Below are 27,780 nucleotides of genomic sequence, written 5' to 3'. Positions count from 1 at the left end.
TGCGGGAACGATGACCACCACGACAGTGTAGACGAGATTCTTATGAGGGCGAGAGGTGACTGAGCGATCTCCGCCTCTGGAACAGGAAGCAACGACACTGGAGGAGAGGTAAGTAGCAACACCAAAGGAGAGGTAAGCAAGCCACGTTTGGCAACGTAAAGGAACTATACACTAAGTGACAAAGAAAACTACAATTGAGGCAACAATAGAAAAAGTGGCCACGTTTGGTAATGCTAAAGTTGGCTCGAGGTCATGCGGGTGTGGAGAATGGTTTTTACGAGTAAGAAAAAGGGTTATTGAACCAAACCAAACTTTTTAAGTCTAGTCGATTCATTTATTTGAACCGGATGCTCGTCCGAAGTGCCCAAACGACGCCCTATTGAAGCACACCACTTGGTCCACACACAAGAAGCTCGAGCCTCGTTGCCACACCCAAGTGCCTAATTAAAGCACTGCTTTTCTTCCTTCTGTTACACTTCTTAGCTCAATGTTCTAACTCAAAACATGATCTTAAAAATCTTAAGTTATGAAGTACATATAAACATTTTTATCAGTCCTGTTTGAAGCCTGTTTCCATGAATCGCAATCTTCGTCCGCAAACTCAGTGATGGCATTGAAGGGTCAAAATGCTGATGAAAACTACAGCAGTAGACTCTGTAATAAACAACACTGTCAATCAGATTTTACAAACAGAAGATTAACCAAGTCACGTGTGAATAGATTGAAATCCAACCTCGGGAAGGATGGGAGCAATGAACCTGATGCTTCAGAACATACTGCAGCATTTCTTTTACTAGGCACTGTCATCGGGAATGGTTGATATCGAGTCTCTCTGTGGTCGGTGCTTTCTTTTTCTGAGCTTAGGCAAAGCTAGAATCCAGGAAGGAACCTCACAGCCGGATGCTGCCATCACATTGGCTATGTTCCTCAGAAAAGGCTTATCCTCTTCAGTGAAGAATGTTACAGCTTCTCCAGGTCTTCCAGCTCGTCCAGATCGACCTGAAGATTGAGAAAGAAGATACTATAAACTTAGAACAATAGGAGAAACTAGGTAGAAGAACACAAGGCATAAGATTGGGAAAAGAAGAGCTTTAGAATCTGGATAGACAAATTTTAGAAAAGCATAAGATTGGGAAAAGAAAAGCATTAGAATCTGGAAAGACAATCACAAGGCATGAAGCCTGAGTGTGCATCTGCATAAAGATCATCAACAGTAGAAACTAGGTAGAAGATGCAAAAGTTAATTGAATTTTGGGCATGGTACTATTATTTTAAGGTTCATAAACGTGTCATCCAATCATGAATTCGTATTTGCTTATTGGTAAGACTTAACTTTATTCATCTGTTTATTCTCATCAAGATGATAACATCCAATCCTAATCCAAAGTTCTGAATCTGCATTGCCTTCTGTATTAGGATCCATTCCCAACCTGAGTTTGCATGACCTGGTATGCTAGTCCCAAACCTTACCTCTACTATTGACCCTCTCCCTCTCTCTGCAGGATGGTTGATTATTAGCATCAATTGAAAATATTACTCTTCATATTATAGAACTCAATTTGGCCAACACCGGACCATACCGGCCAATATTTACTGGTCTGAGCATTAACCTAGTCCTCGCTATCCCAGATGATTAGTACCACAATATATTCCGGCATACCATGTGTCAGTATGCTGGCATGGATCGGAACCGTGCTGGTCCATTTAGAGAAGCCAGATAAATTTTCAAGCATGAAGCCAAAACAATTTGCTGATTACAAAAAGGTTATACTACAACTAGTAAGGAAAAAGTTTAGCTGCATACCAATTCTATGAATATATGCTGCAGCTGATTCAGGAAAATCATAGTTGATCACACAGTTGATCCCCTTAAAATCCATACCCCGAGAAACAACATCAGTTGCTATCAGAACCCACGTCTTGCCCGATCTGAAGTTATCAACTGCATCTTCTCGCTATAACAATAAAAGAAAAGTTATGATTACGGAAATGATGTGTATGAAGGACAATTGTAAATGTTAAATTAAGATGACTGTTCAACCAAAATCTGAGTGTTGCAATAAGCAATTTTTCTAATGTTCTGAAGAAAAGATCCACAAAAGTCAATTAGCCAGTTTTCTTAACAATCAACTGCACAAATGCTAACCTGCTGCTGGGAAAGGTCTGCATGAATAACATCAACTTTTATGTCATCAAATGTTAATTCCTTGTAAAGTTCCTTGGCTCTTTCTTTGCTTTGAACAAACACTAGCACTGGAGGATTCAGACTCTATTGGTAAAAATTACAGAGATGTTAGTCAAACCTTAGATAGTAATCCAGCAGAAAAAAAGAACTCTGAATCAAGCAAAGAAGCCCAAGCGCATCATATACTATTTTTGAGTAACCACAGTGAAGTTCAGTGAATCAAAGTTTAAATGAATTGCTGTATGAGAAAAAGAGAGTGCTCAATGTTTTAAAAATTGTTAAATAAATCTAAATTGCTACTAATAACAATATTATTAGGGAGCCTCGAACTGCTGTTTAAACAATTTCAATTGTATTAGTGCACTACACTGACATATTTATATTCATAATATAGAAAGGATATCCATCATTAAAAAGGAATAAGATATCATTCCTGTTCTGCTTGACAGACAGGCATATTTGATTAATCATATGGATTTACTGTGCTATATAAAGATATCAGTTGTACCTCTGAAAAGCTTTGACGAATAGCAAGCACTTTCCCTTTTTCACTACCAGCAAAAACAAGCTTTTGCTTAATCATCTCGGAGGCAGAATTTCTGTCAAAAGTTGTTCTGTTAGAGATGTATCATCTGAATAAGAAACTGGGAAGTTCATAATGTAAATACTATTCTACATGCATACTTTCTACCAATGATGATTCGAACTGCATCAACCATAACTGTGCTTGCAAGTTTTTCAACAGTTTCAGGCAAAGTCGCACTGAACAGTGTACGTACTACAGTAGTTTTTGAACAGGCTTTGACCACAGAATCAATTTGTTCTACAAAACCTAGCTCGAAAAGCTTATCAGCTTCATCCAAGACAAGATATTTAACCCTGCACAAAGCAAATACTAAATGAGATATGCAGGACCATTAATAAAAATTCTTGCACTTTATACACCACTTATTACATAAAATGCTGAATGCTATGGATACAAACTCAATATGACAACATATTTATGTGTTTATAATATCTATAATACTTCCATGCAAGAAGTTTAATTTCAAATGATACCGCACGTACCAGGCAATACGTATCGGTCCGCCAGCAGACCGATACACGGACCGCCTACTACCGGGCGGTACCGTCAATTGGGACTGTTTCCGTCTTGTTACCACATGAAATCGATCGTGACGATTGATTTTGACCGCCGCCGCCTGTTATCGGGCGATATTAGCTGAGGGAGAAGGAAGAAGAGGGGGAAGAAAAGGAAGAACCTGGAGATCCAACGTTGCTCTCCCTCGACAATCTCGATCTGTCGCCACCCTCTCTCGTCGGACACCACAGATAAGATATCGCCTCCTCATCTTAGGCGATGAGGCCTCAGCGTTGTCGGCGACTTCTCCTCATCCGTGCTGTCACGGACAAAGCTAGAATTGCCTAAGTCGTGAGGTACCCTTGCGACCAAGACGCGAACATAGCTTGAGTTGCCTAAGTCAAGAAGCACCCTTATGCCAACTTCTCGGACTTAGTTGGGATTGCGCAAGTCATAAGGCGCCCTTGCGACATACGTGTCCACAAAGGGTCAACCTAGTTGCAACCTCGTACAGGTCCCGAAGGATATGTAAAATAGAAAGTTGATTAGATTGAAAACGAGCGACGGACAAGTCCCGACATCTCGCAAAGAGGTAAGCTTTATAAGCAATTCAGCAAGTATCTTGTGTGCATAGGAGAAAAGAGAGAAAGGAGGAAAACAAGGACTTCATAAGGTAGGTAGAACGAACAGTTGCAAGTCCACAAACAACTGCTCACCGAGTGCCAAGCACGAAAGCAAGTTCCCTTCTAAGTTAACGTGCGAACTTGTAAAGAGTTTTTCAATGCTCGACAATGTACTGAAGCCCCATTCAGCCTTGTGCCACTCGGGGGGTTCCAAGGTGCTGAGATGGCTGACATTTCGCGTGCAACTGCGGCTTACAGAAAACAAGCCGTGGCACGCGAAAACGGATTTGTTTTGAGCAGTTTGGCTTGGCGCGGCGAGCGATCGCATTGCAACGTTGCAACCTGTTCGAACATGCATTTTTACAAGCAAAAACACATAAAACTAAGGCAAAACATACTGCCATGTCTCGGTACAAGCATGCAAAAGCAAGGAATGGTTCGTTGAACGAAGTTGTTGCGGGTGCGCGACGATCGTTAGTGACATTCTCCCCCACTTAAACTGTCGATGCCCTCGTTGACGCTTGTTGGTAATTGTTGATGATTGCTTCTTCATGTCGTAGGGCGTCTTCGGGCTCCCAACTAGCTTCAGTTTGGGGAAGCTTTCGCCACTTCACCAAGTACTCGGTCTGCTCAGCTCCATTGGGTAGCTTTTTCTTGTGATCCGCCAGAATGGTTTCAACTTGCTTCTCGTAGGTGGCTCTGGTGAGGGGTAGCCGAGTTGGAACACATCGGGAAGCATCTTACGGATCTGTGTGGTAGGCTTTCAAGTTACTGGCATGAAAAACATTGTGAATTTTGAGCCACACGGGCAGCTGCAACCTGTAGGAGACGTTGCCCACCCAACTGATAATTGGAGAGGGCCATTTATACTTGTGCACCAATCCTTTGTGTACTTTGTTCCTAAAGAATTGGAGTGATGCTAGTTGGAGCTTCACCAACACCAAATCGCCGACTTTGAACTCCTATGGTCGCCTTCCCAAGTCGGCCCACTTCTTCACCTTTTTGACTACATTCTCCAAGTAAGCTCCCGTAATATCTGTATTTCGGTGCCATTCTTTTACAAAGTGATATGCTGACGGACTACTCCTAGTATATCCGATAGCCAAGGTGCGAGGAGCCGACGGTTGTTTTGTAATGATCTCGAAGGGGCTCTTATGGAGAAGTATAACTTAGACCCCAACAATTTGAATAACTCGGTCCAGAATCATCCCAGGAACCAAGCGTGTCGATCACTAATGATATTGTGCGGGACTCCCCAATACTTCACCACATTCTTCATCATCAGCTTAGCCGCCTCCTCTGCTGAACAGTGTAGGGGTGCAGCAAGGAAAGTTGCATACTTTGAAAATCGATCGACCACCACGAGTACCGATCCAAGTCCCCCTACTGCCGACAAGCTTGATACGAAGTTCAAGGAAGTGCTCTCCTATGACTTTTCTGGTATGGGCAACGGCTCCAAAAGTCCCACCGGCTTCCGTTGGTCCACCTTATCATGTTGGCAAGTGAGGCACGTTTGAACATATTCCTCCACATCAGTCCCCATCTTCGACCAGTAGAAGACCCTCTCCACGAGAGCCAAGGTTCTGTGAATGCCCGGATGTCCAGCCCAAAAGGAATCGTGACACTCTCTTAAGAGCTCACGCCTTCAATTGTCCACTTGAAGGACATAGATCCTACTCCCTTTTGTGTAAATGAGTCCCTCCTGGACCTAAAATCGTCGTGCCTTGCCTTCTTTGATGAGCTGCATCAGGGTTACTGCCTGGGGATCACTGTACAATCCATCCTTGATCCTGGAAAGAAATTTGGAGTGCAACTAACTTGTTTGGCCTCTGCCCTCTAATTGTACGACATTCACACGCTCCACTTTCCGACTCAATGGATCGGCCACGACAATTGCCGTTCCGGGCTTGTACTCCATTGCAATATCAAACTCAGCCAGGAAGTCCTACCGTCGTGCTTGCTTTGAGGAGAGTTTCTTTTGAGTATAGAAATAGCTCAAAACGATGTTGTCTGTCATTAGCACAAATCACGACCACCGCTGTCATCTCCTTCTCGTGCACCGAATACCGCTGCTCGGTCTCGTTGAGCTTATGGCTCTTGTAGGCCACCAGATGACCCTCCTGCATGAGTACTCCCCCGATAACGAAGTCTGAAGCATCTGTATGGACTTCGAAGGGCTCCCCATAGTCCAACAATTTGAGCACTAGTTCTTCCAACACAGTAGCCTTCAGATCTTGGAACGCAACTTCACATTTTATCAGACCACCTCCAAGGCTGCTCCTTCAGCAACTCCATCAGTGGAGTTGCACGCTTCGAATACCCCGCTATGAAGCGTCGATAGTAGTTGACGAAACCAAAGAAGTATCCCAGCTCTAGCACCTTCTTTGGAGTTCGCTATTTCGTAATAGCTTGCACATTCGATTTGTTCATTTGAATGGAGCCATCACCGATTTGATGCCCCAAGAATAAGATCTCTAGTTGAGCAAAGTAGCAATTCTCCCTTTTCAAGAAAAAAGTGTTCTCCCTTAGAACCTTGAAAATTGTCCAAAGGTGCTTAACATGCTGCTCGAGCATTTGGCTGTAGACAGCGATATCGTCCAAGTAGACGACCACGAATTTATCCAAATATTCTTTGAATAGTTGGTTCATAAGAGTGCAGAACGTGGTTGGAGCGTTGGTTAAGTTGAAAGGCATCACCAAGAACTCAAATGCTCCATACTTGGTCACACAGGTAGTCTTCACTTCGTCGCCTTCAGCAATGTGCACTTGCTAATACCCCGACCGGAGGTCAAGTTTTGAGAAATACTTGACTTTGCCCAATTGGTCGAACAAGTCCACAATGAGCGGGATGGGATACTTGTTCTTCACCATCACTTTATTGAGGGCTCGATAATCAACACATAGTCAGAGGCTCCCATCTTGTTTCTTTTGGAAGAGAATTGGAGCTCCGAATGATGCTTTAGAACTGCGGATTAGACCATCGCTTAGCAGTTCACCTAACTGCTTTCTGAGCTTTACCAACTATGGAGGGGGCATGTGGTAAGGTGGTCTCGCTGGAGGCTTCACTCCTAGCTCCAGCTTGATATGATGATCCACGCCTCGTATCAATGGCCTTCAGGACATTCACCATCACAGTAGGTTTATGAATGGCCTTCTCGTCGAGTGGCTCTAGTTTCATAACAACCACAAACGTTAATTCGTCTTGTAGTACCCCTTTCTTTAGTTGTAATGCCGATATCTGTTGGGGTTCCCTGGTTCCCCTCCGAGAGACGAGAACCACATAGGGGTCGTCACCTCCCATCATACATAGGGAGTTTAGGAACTGCATCGACACCAACTTCGTCGCGTGCAAGAATTCCATTCCAAGAATCACTTAGAAGTCGTCCAGTGGCACCGCATCATGTTTGTGCTCCCGCTCCATGTTCCAATCTTGATGGGAACTCCGTTTGCCAACTCGGAGATTCGCTTGGCCTTCGAGTTCACCGCCTTCATTCGACTTGGGTTCTTTTCGAAGATCAGTCCAAGTCACTTTGCTTCTCGATCGGCAATAAAGTTGTGGGTAGAGCCCGTGTCCACCATTGCACGGGTCGTTTGGCTATTGAGTTTAATGTCTACGTACATCAGCTCGCTACTTCTTGCTTTTTGTGGCCTTGCCTTCATGTTCTCCCCCACTTGACCCCGTAGAGCGTTCAACAAACGCATTGCTCCCATTCAGGGTCCTTGTGACTCCTCATCATCGCTGCTGGATTCTGAACTACTCGAACTAAGAGCGATAGCCTTGCCCTTGTCTGATTTGAGGTGATGAATAGAAGCTGTTAAGGCATTTAGTGCTTGCTTCTGTGGGCACTCTCTCACCATGTGCAGCCTTGCCTTTTGAGTTTGGCCCTTTGTGGGAACCCTTCTTCCTCTATTCGCCCCCGGGCTCCTTCCCACGAGAATATTTTAGAGGGCAATTTCCTGAAGATTGTTTCCTTTTTCTCGGGTCCTTAGAGGAAACAAAGTCGGTGAGTCTTTCTGCGACAGCAATTGCCCCGATCACATCAGTGACATTCCTTTGATGCAGTTCTTGTTGGGCTCATGGCTTCAAACCATCAAGAAAGCTGAACAACTTATCCTTCTCGGACATATCATGTATGTCCAGCATTAGTGCAGAAAATTGCTTCATGTAGTCTCGAATGAAAGTACTTTGGCGGAGTAGTCTTAGTTTCCTCCTTGCGACGAACTCTGTGTTCTCAAGTAGAAATTGAGTTATCAACTCTCGCTTTAAGTCCTCCCATGCGTCCACTGAACATCGACCTTGTTGGATCTCCTCCAAACGGGTTTGCCACCAAAGTTTTGCATCCCCATTTAAATACATGGTTGCTATCGAAACTTTGGTTTCTTCAGAATCAGGCCTTCTAGCTCGAAAGTATTGTTCCATGTCGAATATGAAATTCTCGAGCTCTTTAGCATCTCTGGCACCTCCATAACAATATGGCTTGAGTGCCCTCATGTTTTGTCGACGCAACACGGGTGTTGCTTCCTCCCGCATTCAGCGCCCTTGTGAGCATAGTCCCCCTAGAAGTGAGTTCTACCACGACTTCCTGCAGATGTTGCACGGAGTCTTTGGTGTCGTCCGACAGCCGATCGACTAGGGCCTCGACCTTGTCAATTCGGGATTAAACTTTTTCTTGCGAGCTCTCTACCCCAAGAAGCCTTCGTTGGCCTTGGTAGAGTTCCTCTAATCTTGCTTCAAGAATGTCCAAGCGAGTTTCCGCCGCAATGAGTCTCTCCTTATGGCTCTTCTTCTTGGTTGGCGCTCCAGATTACGCCTCCTCCGCTCGCAGAGAGTAGCCAATTTCTCACTCATCATGTTCGCTGCCACGATTCTCCAAAACGGCTCCAACGACATGAGAGTGAGTTTGCACTTGCAACTGCTTGGGGCAAAGGTCTGGCTTGCCCCGCTATGCTTGATTCGCCACGATGCTTTGGCATGGCGAAATTGCGAAGTTCCTTCGCTGCTTGCTGGAATTGCTTGCCCGCTCTGATACCACAATGTCACGGACTTAGCTAGAATTGCCTAAGTCATGAGGCACCCTTGCGGCCAAGACGCGAGCTTAGCTTAAGTTGCCTAAGTCGCGAAGCACCCTCGCACCAACTTGTCGAACTTAGCTAAGATTGCCTAAGTCATGAGGTGCCCTTGCGACATACGCGTTCACAAGGGTGCCTCACGACTTAGGCAATTCTAGCTAAGACTGTGACAGCACGAGGAGAAGAAACTGAGTAGAAGAAACGATGCCTCGTTTCTTCTGCTCACACGAGCAGAAGAAACAAGGCGACGTTGCCTTGACGATGCCACCCTTTTTTTCACGGGGAGAAGAAACCTCGCGGCGAAATGAGGCAACGTTTCTTCTCCCCACGCGGGCAAAAGAAATGAGGCGATGTCGCCCCTTTTTTTATTTTTTTATTTTATATATATATACACACACGCACACATACACACCAAGCGATATGCCAAAACGTACTGCTTGGTATACTCGTACCGTACCAAACCAAGTTGAGCTCGATACTCTGGTATGATACGAAATTACGAACCTTGCTTCCATGTGCCTTTTCTAATCCCTGTAAGATAAGGACTTCACAAACTCGAATTTGCATATTGTGATTAAAAAACAAATGGTCTAAATCAGGTGCAGGATGTTAGAAATGGTCTAACAACATTCGATAGAGATCTTAATATTTTATACATGCTATTGTATTCTCACAACAGTCCTATTCAATTACTCTAACCTCCCAATACATTTTCTTTTAACCAAGCCTAAAGTACAACACTATTTACTAAGTACCAGCTAATTTTGTACTACATCAGCTCAATTTTAGCATGAAACAGAGAAGCATAATTCTGCTTCCCATGCATATAAGTGCATCCATGGCATATATATACTGGTGCATGCTACCACATGGTGGCATGAGCATGGTTGATGCGTGGTAACACAACACCATAAAGGTCACTGGCATGGCGGTAGGCCTACATCATGTAAGCAAATAAAACACAGAAAGAATAATGCATATACAGACAAATGAGAAGCCATTAAGAATAAACAGATAAGAATATCCTCATGTTCAAAGAGGTGAGTGTCGGCATGATGACAAAAAACATATAATTACATAAATATTTCTCACCATCAAAATCTGGTTGTGATCTGAGCTTCATAATCAATTTTAATAGGCCCAGAAGAAGAGCAGACTCTAATTTATGTGATTTGAAACACAACACTAAGTGATCTATACATACAAAGTTTTTTTAGTTCATACCAACTCAAGTCAAGCTTCCTTTTGCAAATAGCTAAGTCCAACCGGAGAGGAGTGGATATGATTATATCACAGGGCATTTTTTCAAAATCACCACATCTGGAGAGCTCCTTAGTCATTAACTTGATGTAAAATTTCCTCCCCGTAGCCAGCTTCTTGCACTCTCTAGCAGTTTGAGCAGCTAATTCTCTAGTAGGGCAGAGAACAACAGCTTGTACGCCATTCTTTAACCCTGGCTAATAACAGTAAGAAAAACTAAAACTAATGCAAAGTAAAAGACTGACAAGATGGTAGTCCATGTATAATAATGATACCTTAATCTTCATGAGCATTGGACATAAAAACGCCAATGTCTTGCCAGAACCAGTTGGTGCACATGCAAAGCAGTCCCTTTTCTGAAATATGTAAAACCCTGATATGTTAGCCCTGAACTATTCAGATAACGATAATATTGTAACAGCATAGAGAAATTAGTTCAGCAGTAAAAGAGTAAATTTTCTAAAGTTAAATATAAGATAGACAGAGAGAGAGATTGGGGGAAGGAAAGAGAGAGAAGCAAAATTTAGGGCATACAGAAAGGAGTACTGGAATAGCCTGCCTCTGAATAGGTGTAGGCTCTCGAAAACCAAGTTCAGATAAGTTACGCAAAATATATGGTTTGCAGTTATACCTGCACACAAAATAAAAAATTCAAGAACATAGCAAATCGGCAAGAAAACTGCAACTGTATAAAAGGATGAACTAAAAAAGAAACATGCTGGAAATGTGATTTGTTCTATTTGACAACATATAGTCACATAATTATTACTATGAAGTTGTACATTTCAGCACTATAGGTACCCATATGTAAGGAATTTACAAGAGCACAAGATACCAAAGACAGAAGAGGCCAGATAATCCCCAAAACAGTGAAAAATGACAGTATGATATAGCAAGTCCTTGTTATAGATATTATATTGTTCTTAGTTATTATTCCTTACAATATTACTTCTATAGGTACAGAAACATCTTGGATAAACACATCAATTATGGAACCCAGTGCAATAACTCCGGAAGAAAATAAAATGTCAAAATACTGATGATGCAAAAACGAAGAAAAAACATTATTGATTTTGTTTGATAAACCATCTAACACGATGACATTGTCATTCAGCCTCAACTCTAGAGGTTACCTAAATGAAGAATCAATCTCTATCGTCAACTAGCAATAGTGATTAGCAGCAGATGAAATGACATTGTCTCTTTTATTTGCTTTTTTTGACAGAACTATTAAAGGTAAAACTAAGAACCATCATGTCTCTTTCTTTTGTTTGAAGAAGCTAATATGATAAAAATTCTACTGTAAGGATGTGAGGATTAAACATCTGAAGACATTGTTCAGTATATTGGTTCAATGGCAGCAAATATTTTATGCAGTAATTGATGGTCACGATAGTCTATGATCATAAAATGTCTTTAATCCTAAAGCTTAAATAAAGGAAGGACAAAAAGATAATGGTTGTTGATAAGGCATATTTTGGACCAAAGACACGTCGCAGCCGATGCCACACGTCAGGTCAGAATCCGTACCAAGCCACTGTTCGACCCGCGTACCACCACGCCAACCCGAGAATCAGCAAGGGGAACACCCCCAAACGCCAAGTCAGAATCTGTACCGAGACGCTGTTCGACATGTCCCGTCCCGGGAACTCGGGGCGGAGACGTCTGACGCCGCTCCGTGCGTCCCGAGATGGCGACCGGTCAGAAGTGCCGTCTCATCCCTCGAGGATCAGCGTGCAACCGACCCTCATACAATAGTATAAAAGTCCATGGTCGACATCCGACAAAAGAGAGAGAAAGAAACGATTCAACCCACCACTGACTTGCTCGTCGGAGGGGCCAAAGTCGGGAATCACCCGACGACGGTCATTTTTGCAGGAAAGCGGCCACCCACGACCCACGAGCGTCCCAACCTTGGAAGTCGCCGACCGACGTCCCCAAGGCGAGCCATCAACCGACACCTGGACCGAGAGACACTGACTCACCAGCCGCGGCATATTTATTTACCAACATTTCGGCGCTAGGAGGGCAATGTCGCAAGAGTATCCCGCAGGAGCTCTCCCCAAGGGAGAACCACCAACCGGTCACCCCTCCCTCGGGCCTGGAGATTAGTCCCTCCCTGCCCTCAGGGATGGGGGATCCCGACCTCGATGCTAGATCGCTACTGGCGCCTGTTCAACGATCCGGGGTTGTCGGCCCCCGGACTTGCCACAGGACCCTCGGCCGTGTCACCCGAGGCGTTCCTCAGCCTTACCAAGCAAGTGCAAGCAAAGGCAGGGATGATGCAGACGCTCGTTCCACTCATTCCCCAGATCGTGCGGCTAGCAACTCCCCCGACCGACCCGACCCGGCAAAGGCCGAGCAAGGAGCAGGTCGGGACGAGAGAAGCCCGAGCGCAAACGACGAACCCGAGTGGTCCGCCCGAGCGGAGCACACTCGCACCCTGCCGAATCACACCGCTCCGCTCCGAGCCTGACACCATATCGTCTGACTCAACGGACGACTTGTTCAGGGTCCAACTGACCCGGGTCAACCAACGTCTAGACGAGTTCCAGCACGAGTTCCGAAAATCACGGAACGAGTCCAACGAAGGCGGCTTGGGCGAATCCCCTTTTACTCTGTAAGTACAGGACAAGCCGGTACCCCTTAACTTCAGGCTGCCGGCATTGAAGACGTACGACGGCGACTCAGATCCTACAGAGTATGTCTTCGCATTTCGAGCTCAGATGGCCCTTTATAGCACCCCCGATGCACTGATGTGCCGAGCATTCTCGACGACCCTCAAGGGACCGGCACCAGCGTGGTTCAGCCGACTACGCCAGTCTTCAGTCTCATCCTTTGACCAGCTCGCTAGGGAGTTCGAGCAGAACTTCCTTGCTAGCGTGCGACCTAGGCCTTCCATGGCCACCCTGCTTGCGTTATCTCAGCGAGAAGACGAGTTGCTCTCTCAGCTTGTGGCACGTTTCGCCATTGAAATCCGAGGATTCCTAGACGCTCACCCCTCTTTAATCATGCAGGCGTTTTTGATGGGCTTGAAGCCTTCGAGGTTCTTCTGGTCGTTGATCGAGAAGCTGCCAGTAACCATCTCCGAAATGCTCCAGCGCGCCAACCAGTACATCGCTGCCGAAGCTCTGGTGGCAGGAAAGCGCATGGACGACATTAGGCCAAGGGCGGAACAATCCCGGTGAACGACCTCAGTAGCCCTGGCGCAACCCCGCCGGAGGCCCGACCGACAAGAGCTACTGCTCCCGAGGCCCCCGCCTCTCCCCCTATACACGTCTCGTACCGAGATCTTTCTCCAAATCAGAGAGAAGGGTCTCTTGCGACAACCCAATCCCATGAAAACCACTCACAAAGATCGGTCCAAATATTGTAGGTTCTATTGAGACTACGACCATGACACGAAGGATTGCCACGACCTCCAGAATCAAATCGAGGAACTGATCCGGAGAAAACACCTCCGGCGCTATCTCATGGAACCCCGGGAAGCAACTCCACGCCCCAGGGGACCTGTCGAGAGACAGATCGATGTCATCTACGAAGGACCAGCAGACGACGACAGTAACTCAACGTCAAGGAAGGCCTACGCCCGGAGGGTGGTCGAGAAATGTCCCTGGCCCGAGCTCGAGCCTGAAATCACTTTCGGGGCCAAAGAAATCGAGCGCTCCCATCATGACGATGCTTTGGTGATCTCTATCTAGATCGCCAACGCTTGGGTCAAAAGGGTGATGGTCGACACCGGGAGTTCCGCCGACATCCTTTACCTCGATGCCTTCAAGAAGCTCGGTTTGACCAAGTAGGACCTCACCCCCATGGTGTTGGCACTCACTGGATTCACGGGGGATTCCATCTCCCCGCTCGGGACCACCGTCCTCCCCGTCACTATCGGAGAAGAGCCGACAGCGAAGACAATAATGACCACCTTCATGGTAATCGATCTTCCCTCGGCTTACAATGTCATCCTCAGCTAACCGATGCTCAACATGTTAAAGGCGATGGCATCCACCTACCACAAGGCCATCAAGTTTTCAACTTCGGCGAGAATCGAGGAATCCCGAAGTGATCCGGGAGAGTCAAGGCGATGCTATCTTACGACGGTTACTCTCCCGAGGAAATCACGCCCCCGTAAGACCCCGATCGCCGTGAGGAACCCATAGCGCCGATGCAGCTGGAACCTCCCGAGCAACTCACCGAGGTACCCTTGAAAAGGAACCGACCCGATCTGATCGTCAAGGTCGGAACAACGCTCCCCGAAGCAGATCAGCTCCACCTCATCGATTTCCTAAGGAAAAATGCCAATATGTTCGCACGGTCCCTCGAGGAGATGCTCGGGATTGACCTAGAAGTGACCCAGCACCAGCTTAACATCGACCCTAAGGCTCGACCGGTGAACAAAAGTACCGTATTGGCTGATTTTATCTCCGAGCTAACTCCTGAGGACCATGCTGCTAGTGACCAAAAGTACCGTGGTTGATGGGTCAACACGGATAGGCCCACGTGCCGACGTTGGGAACTTCTGGCGGGATAAATGGGTTGATGAGGTGGCTACGCCCCTCGAGCATCTCGGGCGAGGGTTGAGGCGAGAGGATCGGCCTGAGTCCTCGCGAGCGGCTGGGGGTTAGCACTCCAAAGCCAGCCGACCCAAGCGCCGTCTATGGCGAGATGCGTCCTCTCGTCCCCGGGATAGTTGGCGATCTTCCTTGTGATGTGGGCACCTACTTGAGGTGGGAGATGCGGGCTGGCGTTGGTCGAGATCCGAACCGTTGGGCCACCTTCCTTTGCGTATTTGGGTAACGACTTCGGGGTGATGACATTTGCAGCTTGATGGTGATCGCCTCCCTATAAAACGGCCTTCGTCGGGTGAGCCCTGTCTTTGGCCCCTCCAAAGAGTAAGTCAAATTGGTTCGGATTCTCCCCTGTTTTCCCCCTCCCATCCTTGGGATCGGCCGGGTGTATTTATACCTGCGTGCGAGAGTTGGTCGCGCCTCGATTCGGCGTGGCCGTTGATTCTTGCGAGGGCGGGACAACCCCTCTGACGAGATGGCGTCTTCGGGCGTGCTTGAGCGGCGTCAGACGACACTCTCCCAAAAGCAGACGACACCGCCCCAAGCTCTTGGGATGGTCAGGTCGCACAGTTGCACAATTGAAACTTGACGTGGCGTGCACCCCGTGGTTTTGGTGGCGTACGGCATTGGGACGCTTGTTGGTGATTCTTCTAGGGCCAAAATTTGCCCTATCACATGCTATTGGGCAGGAGAACAACGAGAACACCTGGACCCTACACGCGGACGGCTCGTCCACTGCTAAAGGAGCCGAGGTCAGGCTTATCCTCAAAGGCCCGTCCGGTGAAACCTAAGAGAGGTCGCTCCGGTTACAATTCCGAGCCACCAACAACGAAGTCGAGTACGAGGCGCTACTTCACGACCTACGCCTCGCTTAGGAGATGCATGTGGACAACCTCGAAGTCTTCAGCAACTACCAGCTGATAAGGCGTATTTTGGGCCCAGGGCACGTCACAGCCGATGCTACACGCCAACTCAGAATCTGTACCGAAACACTGTTCAAGCACCAGCCCGGGAGGAATATGGAAGTATACGTTGATGACATGATCGTAAAGATTAAGGCCGCAAGCGTGCACTTGACCGACTTGGCAGAAACGTTCCAAACACTCAGACGGTTCAACATACGTTTGAATCCCGCAAAGTGTCTTCGGGGTCTGCTCGGGGAGGTTCCTCAGCTTTATCATTCACCAAAGGGGGATAGATGCCAACCTAGAAAAGGTGCGGGCCGTAACCGAGATGCACTCCCCCCGCTCAGTTAAGGAGGTGCAGCGACTCGTCGGGAAGTTGGCGGCCATCAACTGGTTCGTGTCGCGTTCGGGCGACAAGTGCCTCCCTTTTTTCCGAGCTCTGCGACGGGCCGATAGCTTTACATGGACATCGGAGAGCACTACCTTGCCCGCTTGCACCGACTCGCCTCGCCGGAGCCGTGCGAAACCCTCTGTCTCTACTTGGCAGCCTCGACACAAGCAGTCGGCTCGGTGTTAGTTCGGGAGACACCACCAACACAGCAACCCGTATATTACGTCAGCCATATCCTCGTCGAGCCCGAGGCGCGGTACTCCCCGATCGAGTAACTAACCCTCGCACTAATGAAGACGACCCGAAAGCTGCAGCCCTATTTCCAATCTCACACGATCAAAGTAATCACTGACCAGCCGCTACGACAAATCCTTTCCAACCTCGACGCATCAGGTCGAATGCTGCGCTGGTCGGTCGAGCTCAGCGAATTCGACATCCAGTAGTCCCCCAGGACCACCATCAAAGCTCAAGTACTGGCTAACTTTATTTCCGAACTAACGCTTGAGGACCATGCAATGGAACAGGAGAACAACAAGAGCACGTGGACCCTGTATGTGGATGGATCGTACACTACCAGAGCAGCCGGGGTCGGGATGATCCTCAAAGGCCCGTCAGGAGAAACATACGAGAGGTCGCTCCAATTAAAATTCCGAGCCACCAATAACGAGGCCGAGTACGAGGCGCTACTTCACGGCCTGCGCCTCGCTCTAGAGATACATGTAGACAACCTCGAAGTCTTCAACGACTCCCAGCTGGTAACGTGACATGTCAATGGGAGCTATGAAGCCTGGGACCCAACGATGGTGTTATACCTGATGGAGGCGAAGCGGCTCACCCACCACTTTAACCGCCTCTCAATCGCTAGAATACCTCGGGCACAAAACACGTGGGCCGACGCGCTAGCCAGATCGGCCTCCGCCCGTAGCCCAACGTCGGCTCTAACAATCGAGTCCGTAACGGCACCGACGGTGACGACTCACGATGTCACCAAAACGGACGTACCATCAAACTGGATAGAGGAGATCCTCCGCTTCAAGAAGGATGGAAAGAAGCCCGATGACCCGGTAGTCGCGAGATGGTTGAGACGAACCCAAGCCTAGTACTGCGTCGTCGAAGGAAAGCTATACCGAAGGGCCTTCTCTCAACCTCTCTTGCGCTGCATTGTGCCATCAAAAGCCGAAACGGTCCTCGCCGAGCTCCACGAGGGGATCTGTTGGGAGCACATCGGGGGACGAACCTTAGCCTTCAAGACTCTCCGACAAGGGTACTACTGGCCAACCATGTGCTAGAAAGCCATGTCATACGTGTAGCAATGACACGCTCGACTGCAACACCAGCCAACAGTTCCTCTTACCTCGATGGACGCAGCCTGGCCCTTCGCCCAATGGTGACTCGATCTCCTTGGACCCTTCCCTCCAGCATCGGGACAACGACGCTTATCGTCGGGGTCGACTACTTCACGAAGTGGGTGGAAGCCGAACCCTTGGCCTCCATTACCGAGAAGCAAGTCCAAAGCTTCACATTGAAGAACATCATCATCCGATTCGGGATCCCAAAGGCTATCATCACCGACAACGGAGCTCAATTCAACAACGTTAAATTCAAGGCCTATTGCCAGTTGTACGGGATCCAACTGAGGTTCAGCTCGATCGCGCACCCCCAAACCAACGACCAGATCGAAGTAATGAATGGGGCGATTTTGGAAGGCCTTAAAAGGAGGATCTCGGGCGTGCACGGAGCCTGGATAGATGAGCTCCCTAGCGTCTTGTGGGCAATGCAAACGACTCCCAATACCACCTCGGGGGAGTCTCCGTTCAGCCTGGCGTTCGGGATCGAAGCAATCCTTCTGCCCGAGATAATGTTCCCGAATTAGTATAACCTAAAGAAGTTATACCCATAAAAGAAGCACGCGCACCTACAGTGGGGAAAAATAAGTCAGAATTCCAAAATTAGAGTGCTTCTTGATGAAAAAGGAAGTACACATGGTGGTCGGGCGGTACGGTTCCAAACCCGACCCGACCAAAACAAAAGAAAAAAGAAAAGGGGGAGGGCAGCCCCTAGCTCGGGGGGGGGGGGAGTCTCGGGCCCGTCGTCGAAGGGGACGCTCGCTGGCATGTCGACATCCTTATCCGTTGGGTTATCGGCGAATGGGCCCAACTCTAACTCCAGGTCCGGGTACTTAGCTCGAAAGTGAGCACAGGCCACCCGGTGCCCGTGCTCATACGTGTCCCGCCCTGACCACACCAGGCCACGCTCGAACCTGACGGTCGCTTTGTACTCGGCGATCGCCTCCTCAACCTTCTTGGGCAGCACTAGCCGCTCCTCCTTTAGGATCTCCTCAGCGGCCTAGGCCGAAGACCTGGCGGTCTTGACATCGTGGGAGAGGGTCAGTAGCTCGTCATCCGACGATCGGATATGTGACCGACTTTCCTCCAGCTCGGTCTTCAAACATCTCACCTCCTCACCCAGAGCCGAGACGCGCTCTTCGACCGCGGCAACGACCTCTCGTCCCCTTCCGGCCCTCAGCTCCATATTTTCCATGCGAAGGGCAGCATAGGTGTCCGATTGGCGCTCAATCACCTGCCCGACGTCGAGCACCCGATCGATTAGCGCCATGCCGTAGTGTTGACTCTGCACGAAGATCGATGTTAGGACCCAGGCAAGAAGGGATCGAGCGGGGAAAGGAAGCCACCACTTACCCAGACGAGCGACTTGGTCGCCTGCTCTGCCAGCACTTCGGAGGAGCAGTACAGATCCTTGGCTATGACTGGTTGGTGTGCCCCTCGGATGAACTCTTGAAAAATTGGCCCGTCGCCCTAGATACGACTGTCGACCTTGAGGGTCGCCCACCGAGTGGCGTAGGGGACTCCTGTCTCCCCAGCTGGGAGGTCGACCATTTTCAGGGCCTGGTACTGCACTCCATCGACCCAGGAGTAGACGCGACATAGCTCCCATATTGATGTCGGGCGCGTCGACGCCCCTCTTGGAAGGGTTGTTACCGGACGACCCGACCGACCCCTTCGCCTTCACGCTCCCTGAGCACTCGCCTTGGGGAGTGGCCCAGGACAACTCCGGGACGGTGCTCGTGCCAGCAGCCGAGTCCGAAGGCGTCCTCCAGTCCAAGGTCTTCGTCTTTTCCGGAGGGCCACCCGCCGCCGGAGACAACGGCGCCCTATTTTGTGTGCCCTCCTGGGGTGCACCCCCACCTCCGGAGCCATCCCTGTCCCGAGACGGGGGCACGACGACCTTGATGGTTTGGGCGATCAGATGGTTCGGGACAAGTAGACAAGCCATAATATGTCCCGAAGATCCACCATCTCTGCAAAAAATATCGGGCGGTCAGATAATTCGGGACAAGCCATCATATGCGAATGGCCATACCCCCGGTAGCGTGGCTCAGTTCTGCTTCGACCATCCACTCCTTAGTCATCTCCTTAATTGCCCGAGAAGAGGACAAGATACCCCTCAATTGTTCCACGTCCGCTGTTTCCCCGGCAGAGAGCGACGGGGAGGCATTATCGATGGTCCGAAAGGCCCACCCAGTGCTAAAGCCCCACTCTTGACTACAACTGACAAAGAAGAAACGCTTCTTCCAAACTTTGTTGTTGGAAGGTGCACCATTGATCTTGAAACCACTGCGGACGGTCATGTAATACTCGCCTTGCCTCGTACACAGGCAGAAGCAGGCCAGGAAAAGGGTTCGGGACGGCTTGATCCCAGCCCCCCGACACTCCCAGATGAAGGCCACTAGATAGCGCCAAGAGTTTGGCGACACTTGGGACGGCGAGATCCGCTAGTAACGAAGGTAGTCCCCGATGATAAGGTGCACAGGGAGCCGTAGCCTCGCCTCAAGGGCCCCCACGATCAACCCGAACCCATCGGGAAGCCGGTCGAAAGGCCGCTGCCTAGGACGAGGGGCATGAAGGCCATAACACTCCGGGATGCGATAACGATCCCAGAGTACCCTCAAACGATCCTCGGTCACCACCGAGTCCATATCATGCCACGACTTGAGAGCCTCAAGCACGGTAGAACTCCCTGAGGCCTCCGAGGAGGCGCTACCCGAGGACACACCGAGTACTTCGTCCCATGGACTCCAAGAGGAAGAAGATGAGGGAGATGGAGACGGAGACGAAGACGAAGATGAAGAGGGAGGCATCCCGACCATGAAGTTGCAAGAAAGAAGCCGAGGCTCAGGATGAAGGACCGAAGCAAAGATGATGACAAGGGTGATGGCAACCGCTCTGGGAGGGGTTTATAAAAGACAGGCTACATCGTTGCAAGATGACGATTGGGCTTCCCGAGGAGAGAAACAGTCATAATATTTAAGACCCGCCATAACCCCGCGGATCCGCCAGATTCGCCTGCCTCGGAGCTCCCGCCACGGTCGTCCCATCACTCGAAATCCCCCGCCGAAGGCCATTCGAAACAAAAGTTTCCCGCTAGGTCCATGTCACTCCGCTTGGCTCGCCACGTGGCGCGATACCGTCGGCGCGCCGCCCAAAATTGTCACTCGACTCACAGGTCTAGCTCCTGCACGGGTCGCTCCAGATTGCTCTCGACTTGCGACCCGCCAACACCAAAACTTGAGCCCGAGTATAGTCACTCGGCTCACAGGTCTAGCTTCTGCCTGGGTCGCTCCAGATAGCTCCCGACACCAGAACATGAGCCCAAATATAGTGACTCGGCTCACAGGTCCAACTCCTGCACGAGTCGCTCTAGATCACTCCCGACTTGCGACCCGCCTGCACCAAAACCTGAGCCCGAGTATAGTCACTCGGCTCACAGGTCCAACTCTTGCCCGGGTCGCTCTAGACTTGCGACTCGTCGACACCAGAACCTAAGCCCGGACTCAGTCACTCAGCCCATAGGCCCAAGAAACATCACAGCTGACGCCACATGCCAAGTCAGAACCGTACTAAGAAGCTGTTCGACATGTCCCGTCCCGAGAGCTCAGGGCAATGCCGTCCGATGCTACTCCGCAAGTCCCGAGACGACGATTGGTCAGAAGTGCCGTCCCATCCATTGAGGGCCAGCGGCCACGCCGAATCGATGTGCTACCGACCCTCGTGCAAAAGTATAAAGCCCCTGGTCGGTCTCTGGCCAAGGGGAGAGAGATAGAAAACAATCCATCCTATTACTGACTTGCTCGTCGTTGGTGCCAAAGCCTGGGATCCCGGTGACGGCCATTTTTTGCAAGCAAACGACCACCCGCGAGCGACGAGCGTCTCAACCCAGGGGACGCCATCCACCGCGCAAACGAGAGTTGTCGATCTGCCCGGATCCCGATCAACGCCAACCAGCACTCCTTCTCGAGGGCACGACCACCTCATTATCCAGCTCACTTTGTAGAAAGCTCCCGACATCGCCTGGCGGACGTAGCCGTGCTGACCCATCAACCACAGTATATTTGTTCTCCCCAAGGGAGAACAACTGACCAGCCTCCCTTCCGTCGAACCCGAAAGTCAGGCCCTCCCCGCCCCCGGAGATGGGGGGATCCCGGCCTCGACGCCAAATAGCTAATGGTGCCTGTTCAACGACCCGGGATTGACGCCCCCCGAACTCACCACAGGACCCTCGGCCGTGACACCCGAGGCGTTCCTCAACCTGACCAAGCAAGTACAGGCCATGGCGGGATCATGTAAACGCTCGCTCCGATCATTCCTCAGATTGAGCGGCTAGCGACTCGAGCCACGCCTCGAGCCACGCCTCGCGGCCAGTCGCCTCTAGACCAATTAACGCTCTAGCCATGCCTCACATCCAATCTGATGCCCGAGTCGCATCTCGGTCGATCCAATGCTCGAAACACACCTCGCGGCCAGCCTAATGCCCAAGTCGCATCTCGACCAATCCAACGCCCGAGCCACGCCTCGCGGCCAGCCCAACGCCCGAGCCACGCCTTGCAGCCAGTCTAATGCCCGAGTCGCATCTCGGCCAGTACAACGCCCGCGCCATGTCCCGCAGCCAATATAATGCTCGAGTCGCATCTCGGGCAATCCAACGAACGAGCCACGCCTCACGGCCAACCTAACGCCCGAGTCGCATCTCGACCAATCAAACGCTCGAGCCACGCCTCGCAGCCAGTTTAATGCCCGAGTCGCATCTCGGCCAATCCAACACCCGAGCCACGCCTTGCGACCAGCCTAATGCCCGAGTCGCATCTCGACCAATCCAATGCCCGCGCCACGCCTCGTGGCCAATCGCCTCTCGGCCAATCCAACTCTCGACCCACACCTCGCCGGCCTAGTCCGTTGCCCGCGTCGCTCCAATTCGATCTTCGACTTATAACTCGCCAGCCCCAACTCCGAGCCGCGCCAAATCAGTTATCCGACGTATGACATGTCGATCTCATCTCACCTGTTCCCAGTCGCCCAATCCATAGAGTCGACCTTTCCTAGGGCATGGGACGCCGCCCCTCCAAACTGCCTCATGACGAGCCAATCCAGCTTTCCCTCGCAAGCAATCAACACAATCGCAGCATTCCGACCTACTCATGCCTCTCGCCCCTCGGGGCGATGCCATCGACAGTGGGCGCACTGGCGCCCTCCTGGAAAGGTCGCAGTCGGACGACCCGACTGTCCTCTTCCCCCTCGTGCTCCTCGAATCCTCGCGTTGGGGAGCAGCCCAGGACAATCCCAGAACGACGCTCGCGCGAGCAACCGGGCCCACAAGCAGGCGTCTTCCTGGCCAAGGTTTTCATCTTCTTTGGAGGGCGACCCGCTGCCGGAGACCCCGGTGCCCTCTTTGGTGTGCCCTTCTGTGGGGCACCCCCAGCTCCAGAACCCTCCCTGTCTCGAGGTGGTGGCATAGCAGCCTTGACGCTAGGCATTTTCTTCACCGATCGAAGATCCACCATTTCTGCAATAATATTGATCAGTCAGATAGGTCGGGACGAGCGAACGATCCATCATATGCGAACGACCATACTCCCAGAGCCAGGGCTCAGCTCTGCTTTGACCAGCCACACCTCGGCCACTCCTCAACCGATCCACGTTCGTTGTTTCTCAGATAGAAAGCAACGGGGAGGTATTATCAAAGGTCCGGAGGGTCCACCTAGTGCTAAAACCCTACTCCCGACTACAACTGATGAAGAAAAAGCGACTCTTCCAACCTTTTTTGTTGGAAGGAGCACCACTGATCTTAAAGCCGCTACGGGCGATCAGGTAATACACGCCTCCCCCTTTACAAAGGCGGAAGCAGGTCAGGAAGAGGGTCCTGGAAGGCTCGATCCCAGCACCTCGACACTCCCAAATAAAGGCCACCAGATAGCGCCAAGAGTTTGGCGACACCTAAGAGGGCGATACTCCCTAGTGACGAAGGCACTCCCCGATGGCAGGGAGCAACCGGGCCCACAGGCAGGCGTCTTCCGAGCCAAGGTTTTCGTCTTCTTTGGAGGGTGTTCTTTGGAGGGTGACCCACTGCCGGAGACCCCGGCGCCCTCTTTGGTGTGCCCTCCTATGGGGCACCCCCAGCTCCGTAACCCTCCTCGTCCCCAGGCGGTGGTAGAGCAACCTTGACGCTAGGCATTTTCTTCACCGATCGAAGATCCACCATTTCTGCAATAATATCGATCGGTTAGATAGGTCGGGACGAGCGAACGATCCATCATATGTGAACGGCCATACTCCCAGAGGCAAGGCTCAGCTCTGCTTTGACCAGCCACTCCTTGGTCATCTCCTTAATTGCTCGAGAAGAGGACAAGATACCCTCAGCTGATCCACGTTCGTTGTTTCTTCGACAGAAAGCAACGAGGAGGTATTATCAATGGTCCGGAGGGTCCACCCAGTGCTAAAACCCCACTCCCGACTACAACTAACGAAGAAAAAACGACTCTTCCAACCTTTGTTGTTGGAAGGAGCACCACTGATCTTAAAACCGCTGCGGGCGATCAGGTAATACACGCCTCCCCCCTTACAAAGGCGGAAGCAGGTCAAGAAGAGGGTCCTGGACGTCTCGATCCCAGCCCCTCGACACTCCCCAATAAAGGCCACCAGATAGCGCCAAGAGTTTGGCGACACTTAGGAGGGCGATACTCCCTAGTGACGAAGGCACTCCCCGATGGCAAGGTGCAGCGGGAGCCGAAACCCCGCCTCTAGGGCACCTACGGTCAACCCGAACCCATCGGGGAAATGATCGTACGACGGCTACCCAGGCCGAGGGGTGTGAAGGCCATAACACTCCGGGATGCGATAACGATCTCGGAGTACCCTCAAAAGGTCCTCGGTTACCACCGAGTCCACATTGTGCCACGTCTTGAGAGCTTCAAGCGCGACAGATCCCCCAGAGGCCTCCGAGGAAGCGCTACCGAAGGATACACTGACAACTTTTCTCGCGAGCCACCGGAGGAAGAAGATGAAGAGGATGAAGGCGAAGATGACGACGGAGACATCCCGACCTCAAGGTTGCAAGAAAGAAGCCAGGGCGCGGGACGAAGAACTGAAGCATAGGTGATAGCAACCGTTCTGGAAGGGACATATAAAAGGCAGGCTACACCGCCACGAGACGCCGGTTGGGCTTCCCGAGGAAAGAGGTAGCCACAACATTTAAGACCCATCATATCCCCTCGGATCCGCCAGATTCGCCAGCCTCGGAGCTCCCGCCAGAGGCATCTTATCACTTGAAATCCCCCGCCGAAGGCCATTCGAAACAAAAAGTTTCCTGCCAGGTCCCGCGTTACTCCACCTGGCTCGCCACGTGGCATGATGGTGTTCGGGCAAAACCCGGCACGCCGTCCAGTGACGCCACCCAGCCTCCATCTCCCGCCCGGGTCGCTTCGAATCAGTAACCGACTTGCGACCAGTCGACACCAAAACCTGAGCCTGAGCTTAGTCACTTGGCCCACAGGTTCGGCTCCTGCCCGGGTCGCTCCGGATCAGTTCTCGACTTGCGACCCATCGGCACCAAAACCTGAGCCCGAGCTTAATCACTCGACCCACAAGTTCAATTCTCGACTTGCGACCCGTCGGCACCAAAACCTGAGCCCGAGCTTAGTCACTCGGCCCACAGGTTCAGCTCATACCCGAGTCGCTCTGGATCAGTTCCGACTTACGACCTGTCAAGCCAAAACCTGAGCCCGAGTTTAGTCACCCGGCCCCAAGGTTCAGCTCCAGCCCGGGTCGCCCCAGATCGGTTCCCGACTTGCGACCCGTCGGCACAAAAACCTGAATTCAGCCAGTAACATGTGCATACTGACTGGGCTGCGCAGGGGCATGAGAGCATACAGAATATGCTATGCACTAATCCCACTACACAGGCCAGCATGAGAACGTTCAGCATGTACCATCAAAAAATTTGTGCCAAAAGCCAAGCAACAGTGTGCTGCAAGTTGATATCTAAACAGGGATTCTCCATATATGGGATCTCACCTTGAGCTTAGCTCTGCAAAACTCTCAAGCGGGGGAGGAACACCATGTCCTGAAATGTGAATTCCATGCTTCTTACGCAGAACAGAAGATTTCTGAAGCAGGAATAAAAAATTTTAAGGTATGGAAACAAAAAAGAATCATTGAACAAAAAATACCAAAACTAAACCAAAACCACCTCAATCTCTTTTTCCACGTCCTTCTTCATCTCAGCAGAAGTTGCCTCCAAAGCATTTCTTTCTAGAATAGAGGACAAAGACTCGGAATTCTTGAACACACTGAACCCCTCCACAGCATCTGATACACCAAATCCCAAATAAGATTAAGACAAGTGAACAAAGATCGCATCACACAAAAGGTGCGTGTAGGTAAGCCAAAGATGCAACCACAAGAGTCCTTATCCTTGCGCTTCCGCTTCTTCTCCTTCTTGTTCGCCTTAACATCCGGCAAGGCTTCCGGCGCTGCATCAGCCAAGCACTCTACATCTTCCGGTTCTTTCTTCGGCTGCTGCGAGAAAGAACAAAGATTCAAGGATTAAAGTCAATATAAAACAGGGAATTGGGACCCAGACCAGCAAAAAATCGGTTGTCAAGGTTGCCTGGAATCGGGCAATCTCCAGGGCGAAACGCTTTCGGTCGACGCGGACGCCGGAGAAGAGCAGCGCCGACGCCTTCTCCATGAGCGTTTACGCCGTCTTGATCTTGCTCGTCGCCACGGAGGAATCTCTGCAAAACCCTAGAGGACTGCGCCGACAATCAAATAAAAAGCGCTGATGTTTATTTACATGCACAACCCTCCCTTCTAACATATTTATACTTCGAAACTTGAAAGACAGAATTTAAATTCTTTACCAATATGATTAAAGTAAAGTTTAGAAAAAAAATTTACAAATTATCATTTCAATTGATAGGACTTTGGTATATGATTATGATTACAATTACTACAACTATATATTATACTTTTATGGTTAGGGTTTAGGGTTTAGGGTTTAGGGTTTAGGGTTTAGGGTTTAGGGTTTAGGGTTTAGGGTTTAGGGTTTAGGGTTTAGGGTTTAGGGTTTAGGGTTTAGGGTTTAGGGTTTAGGGTTTAGGGTTTAGGGTTTAGGGTTTAGGGTTTAGGGTTTAGGGTTTAGGGTTTAGGGTTTAGGGTTTAGGGTTTAGGGTTTAGGGTTAGGGTTTAGGGTTTAGGGTTTAGGGTTTAGGGTTTTAGGGTTTAGGGTTTAGGGTTTAGGGTTTAGGGTTTAGGGTTTAGGGTTTAGGGTTTAGGGTTTAGGGTTTAGGGTTTAGGGTTTAGGGTTTAGGGTTTAGGGTTTAGGGTTTAGGGTTTAGGGTTTAGGGTTTAGGGTTTAGGGTTTAGGGTTTAGGGTTTAGGGTTTAGGGTTTAGGGTTTAGGGTTTAGGGTTTAGGGTTTAGGGTTTAGGGTTTAGGGTTTAGGGTTTAGGGTTTAGGGTTTAGGGTTTAGGGTTTAGGGTTTAGGGTTTAGGGTTTAGGGTTTAGGGTTTAGGGTTTAGGGTTTAGGGTTTAGGGTTTAGGGTTTAGGGTTTAGGGTTTAGGGTTTAGGGTTTAGGGTTTAGGGTTTAGGGTTTAGGGTTTAGGGTTTAGGGTTTAGGGTTTAGGGTTTAGGGTTTAGGGTTTAGGGTTTAGGGTTTAGGGTTTAGGGTTTAGGGTTTAGGGTTTAGGGTTTAGGGTTTAGGGTTTAGGGTTTAGGGTTTAGGGTTTAGGGTTTAGGGTTTAGGGTTTAGGGTTTAGGGTTTAGGGTTTAGGGTTTAGGGTTTAGGGTTTAGGGTTTAGGGTTTAGGGTTTAGGGTTTAGGGTTTAGGGTTTAGGGTTTAGGGTTTAGGGTTTAGGGTTTAGGGTTTAGGGTTTAGGGTTTAGGGTTTAGGGTTTAGGGTTTAGGGTTTAGGGTTTAGGGTTTAGGGTTTAGGGTTTAGGGTTTAGGGTTTAGGGTTTAGGGTTTAGGGTTTAGGGTTTAGGGTTTAGGGTTTAGGGTTTAGGGTTTAGGGTTTAGGGTTTAGGGTTTAGGGTTTAGGGTTTAGGGTTTAGGGTTTAGGGTTTAGGGTTTAGGGTTTAGGGTTTAGGGTTTAGGGTTTAGGGTTTAGGGTTTAGGGTTTAGGGTTTAGGGTTTAGGGTTTAGGGTTTAGGGTTTAGGGTTTAGGGTTTAGGGTTTAGGGTTTAGGGTTTAGGGTTTAGGGTTTAGGGTTTAGGGTTTAGGGTTTAGGGTTTAGGGTTTAGGGTTTAGGGTTTAGGGTTTAGGGTTTAGGGTTTAGGGTTTAGGGTTTAGGGTTTAGGGTTTAGGGTTTAGGGTTTAGGGTTTAGGGTTTAGGGTTTAGGGTTTAGGG

General features: G+C 49.8%; 1 protein-coding gene across 4 annotated transcripts; it reads right to left on the bottom strand.

Moving 5' to 3' along the window:
- Positions 1-423: 423 nt before the first annotated feature.
- Positions 424-26,220, bottom strand: LOC135616446 (DEAD-box ATP-dependent RNA helicase 57-like). Of its 4 annotated transcripts, none has more exons than XM_065115635.1 (13): positions 26,014-26,220; positions 25,829-25,946; positions 25,621-25,739; positions 25,446-25,537; positions 10,754-10,850; positions 10,495-10,575; positions 10,184-10,416; positions 2,870-3,064; positions 2,694-2,784; positions 2,147-2,269; positions 1,805-1,955; positions 734-999; positions 424-654 (listed from the first exon to the last, which is right to left on the bottom strand). In XM_065115635.1, the coding sequence occupies exons 1-12, from the start codon at positions 26,119-26,121 to the stop codon at positions 794-796; spliced, it is 1,614 nt and encodes a 537-aa protein (XP_064971707.1). In that variant the 5' UTR covers positions 26,122-26,220; the 3' UTR covers positions 424-654; positions 734-793. The 4 variants fall into 4 exon arrangements, with proteins under 4 accessions (XP_064971707.1, XP_064971708.1, XP_064971710.1 ...); XM_065115636.1 differs by having other exon boundaries at positions 759-999; XM_065115638.1 differs by having other exon boundaries at positions 25,829-25,949; positions 26,041-26,220.
- Positions 26,221-27,780: the final 1,560 nt, after the last annotated feature.

Source organism: Musa acuminata, chromosome BXJ2-7, assembly GCF_036884655.1.
Source record: "Musa acuminata AAA Group cultivar baxijiao chromosome BXJ2-7, Cavendish_Baxijiao_AAA, whole genome shotgun sequence".
NCBI classification, from domain to species: Eukaryota; Viridiplantae; Streptophyta; class Magnoliopsida; order Zingiberales; family Musaceae; genus Musa; species Musa acuminata.
The sequence above is the reverse complement of the archived record's forward strand: the minus strand, read 5'-3'. Positions and strand labels throughout refer to the sequence as shown.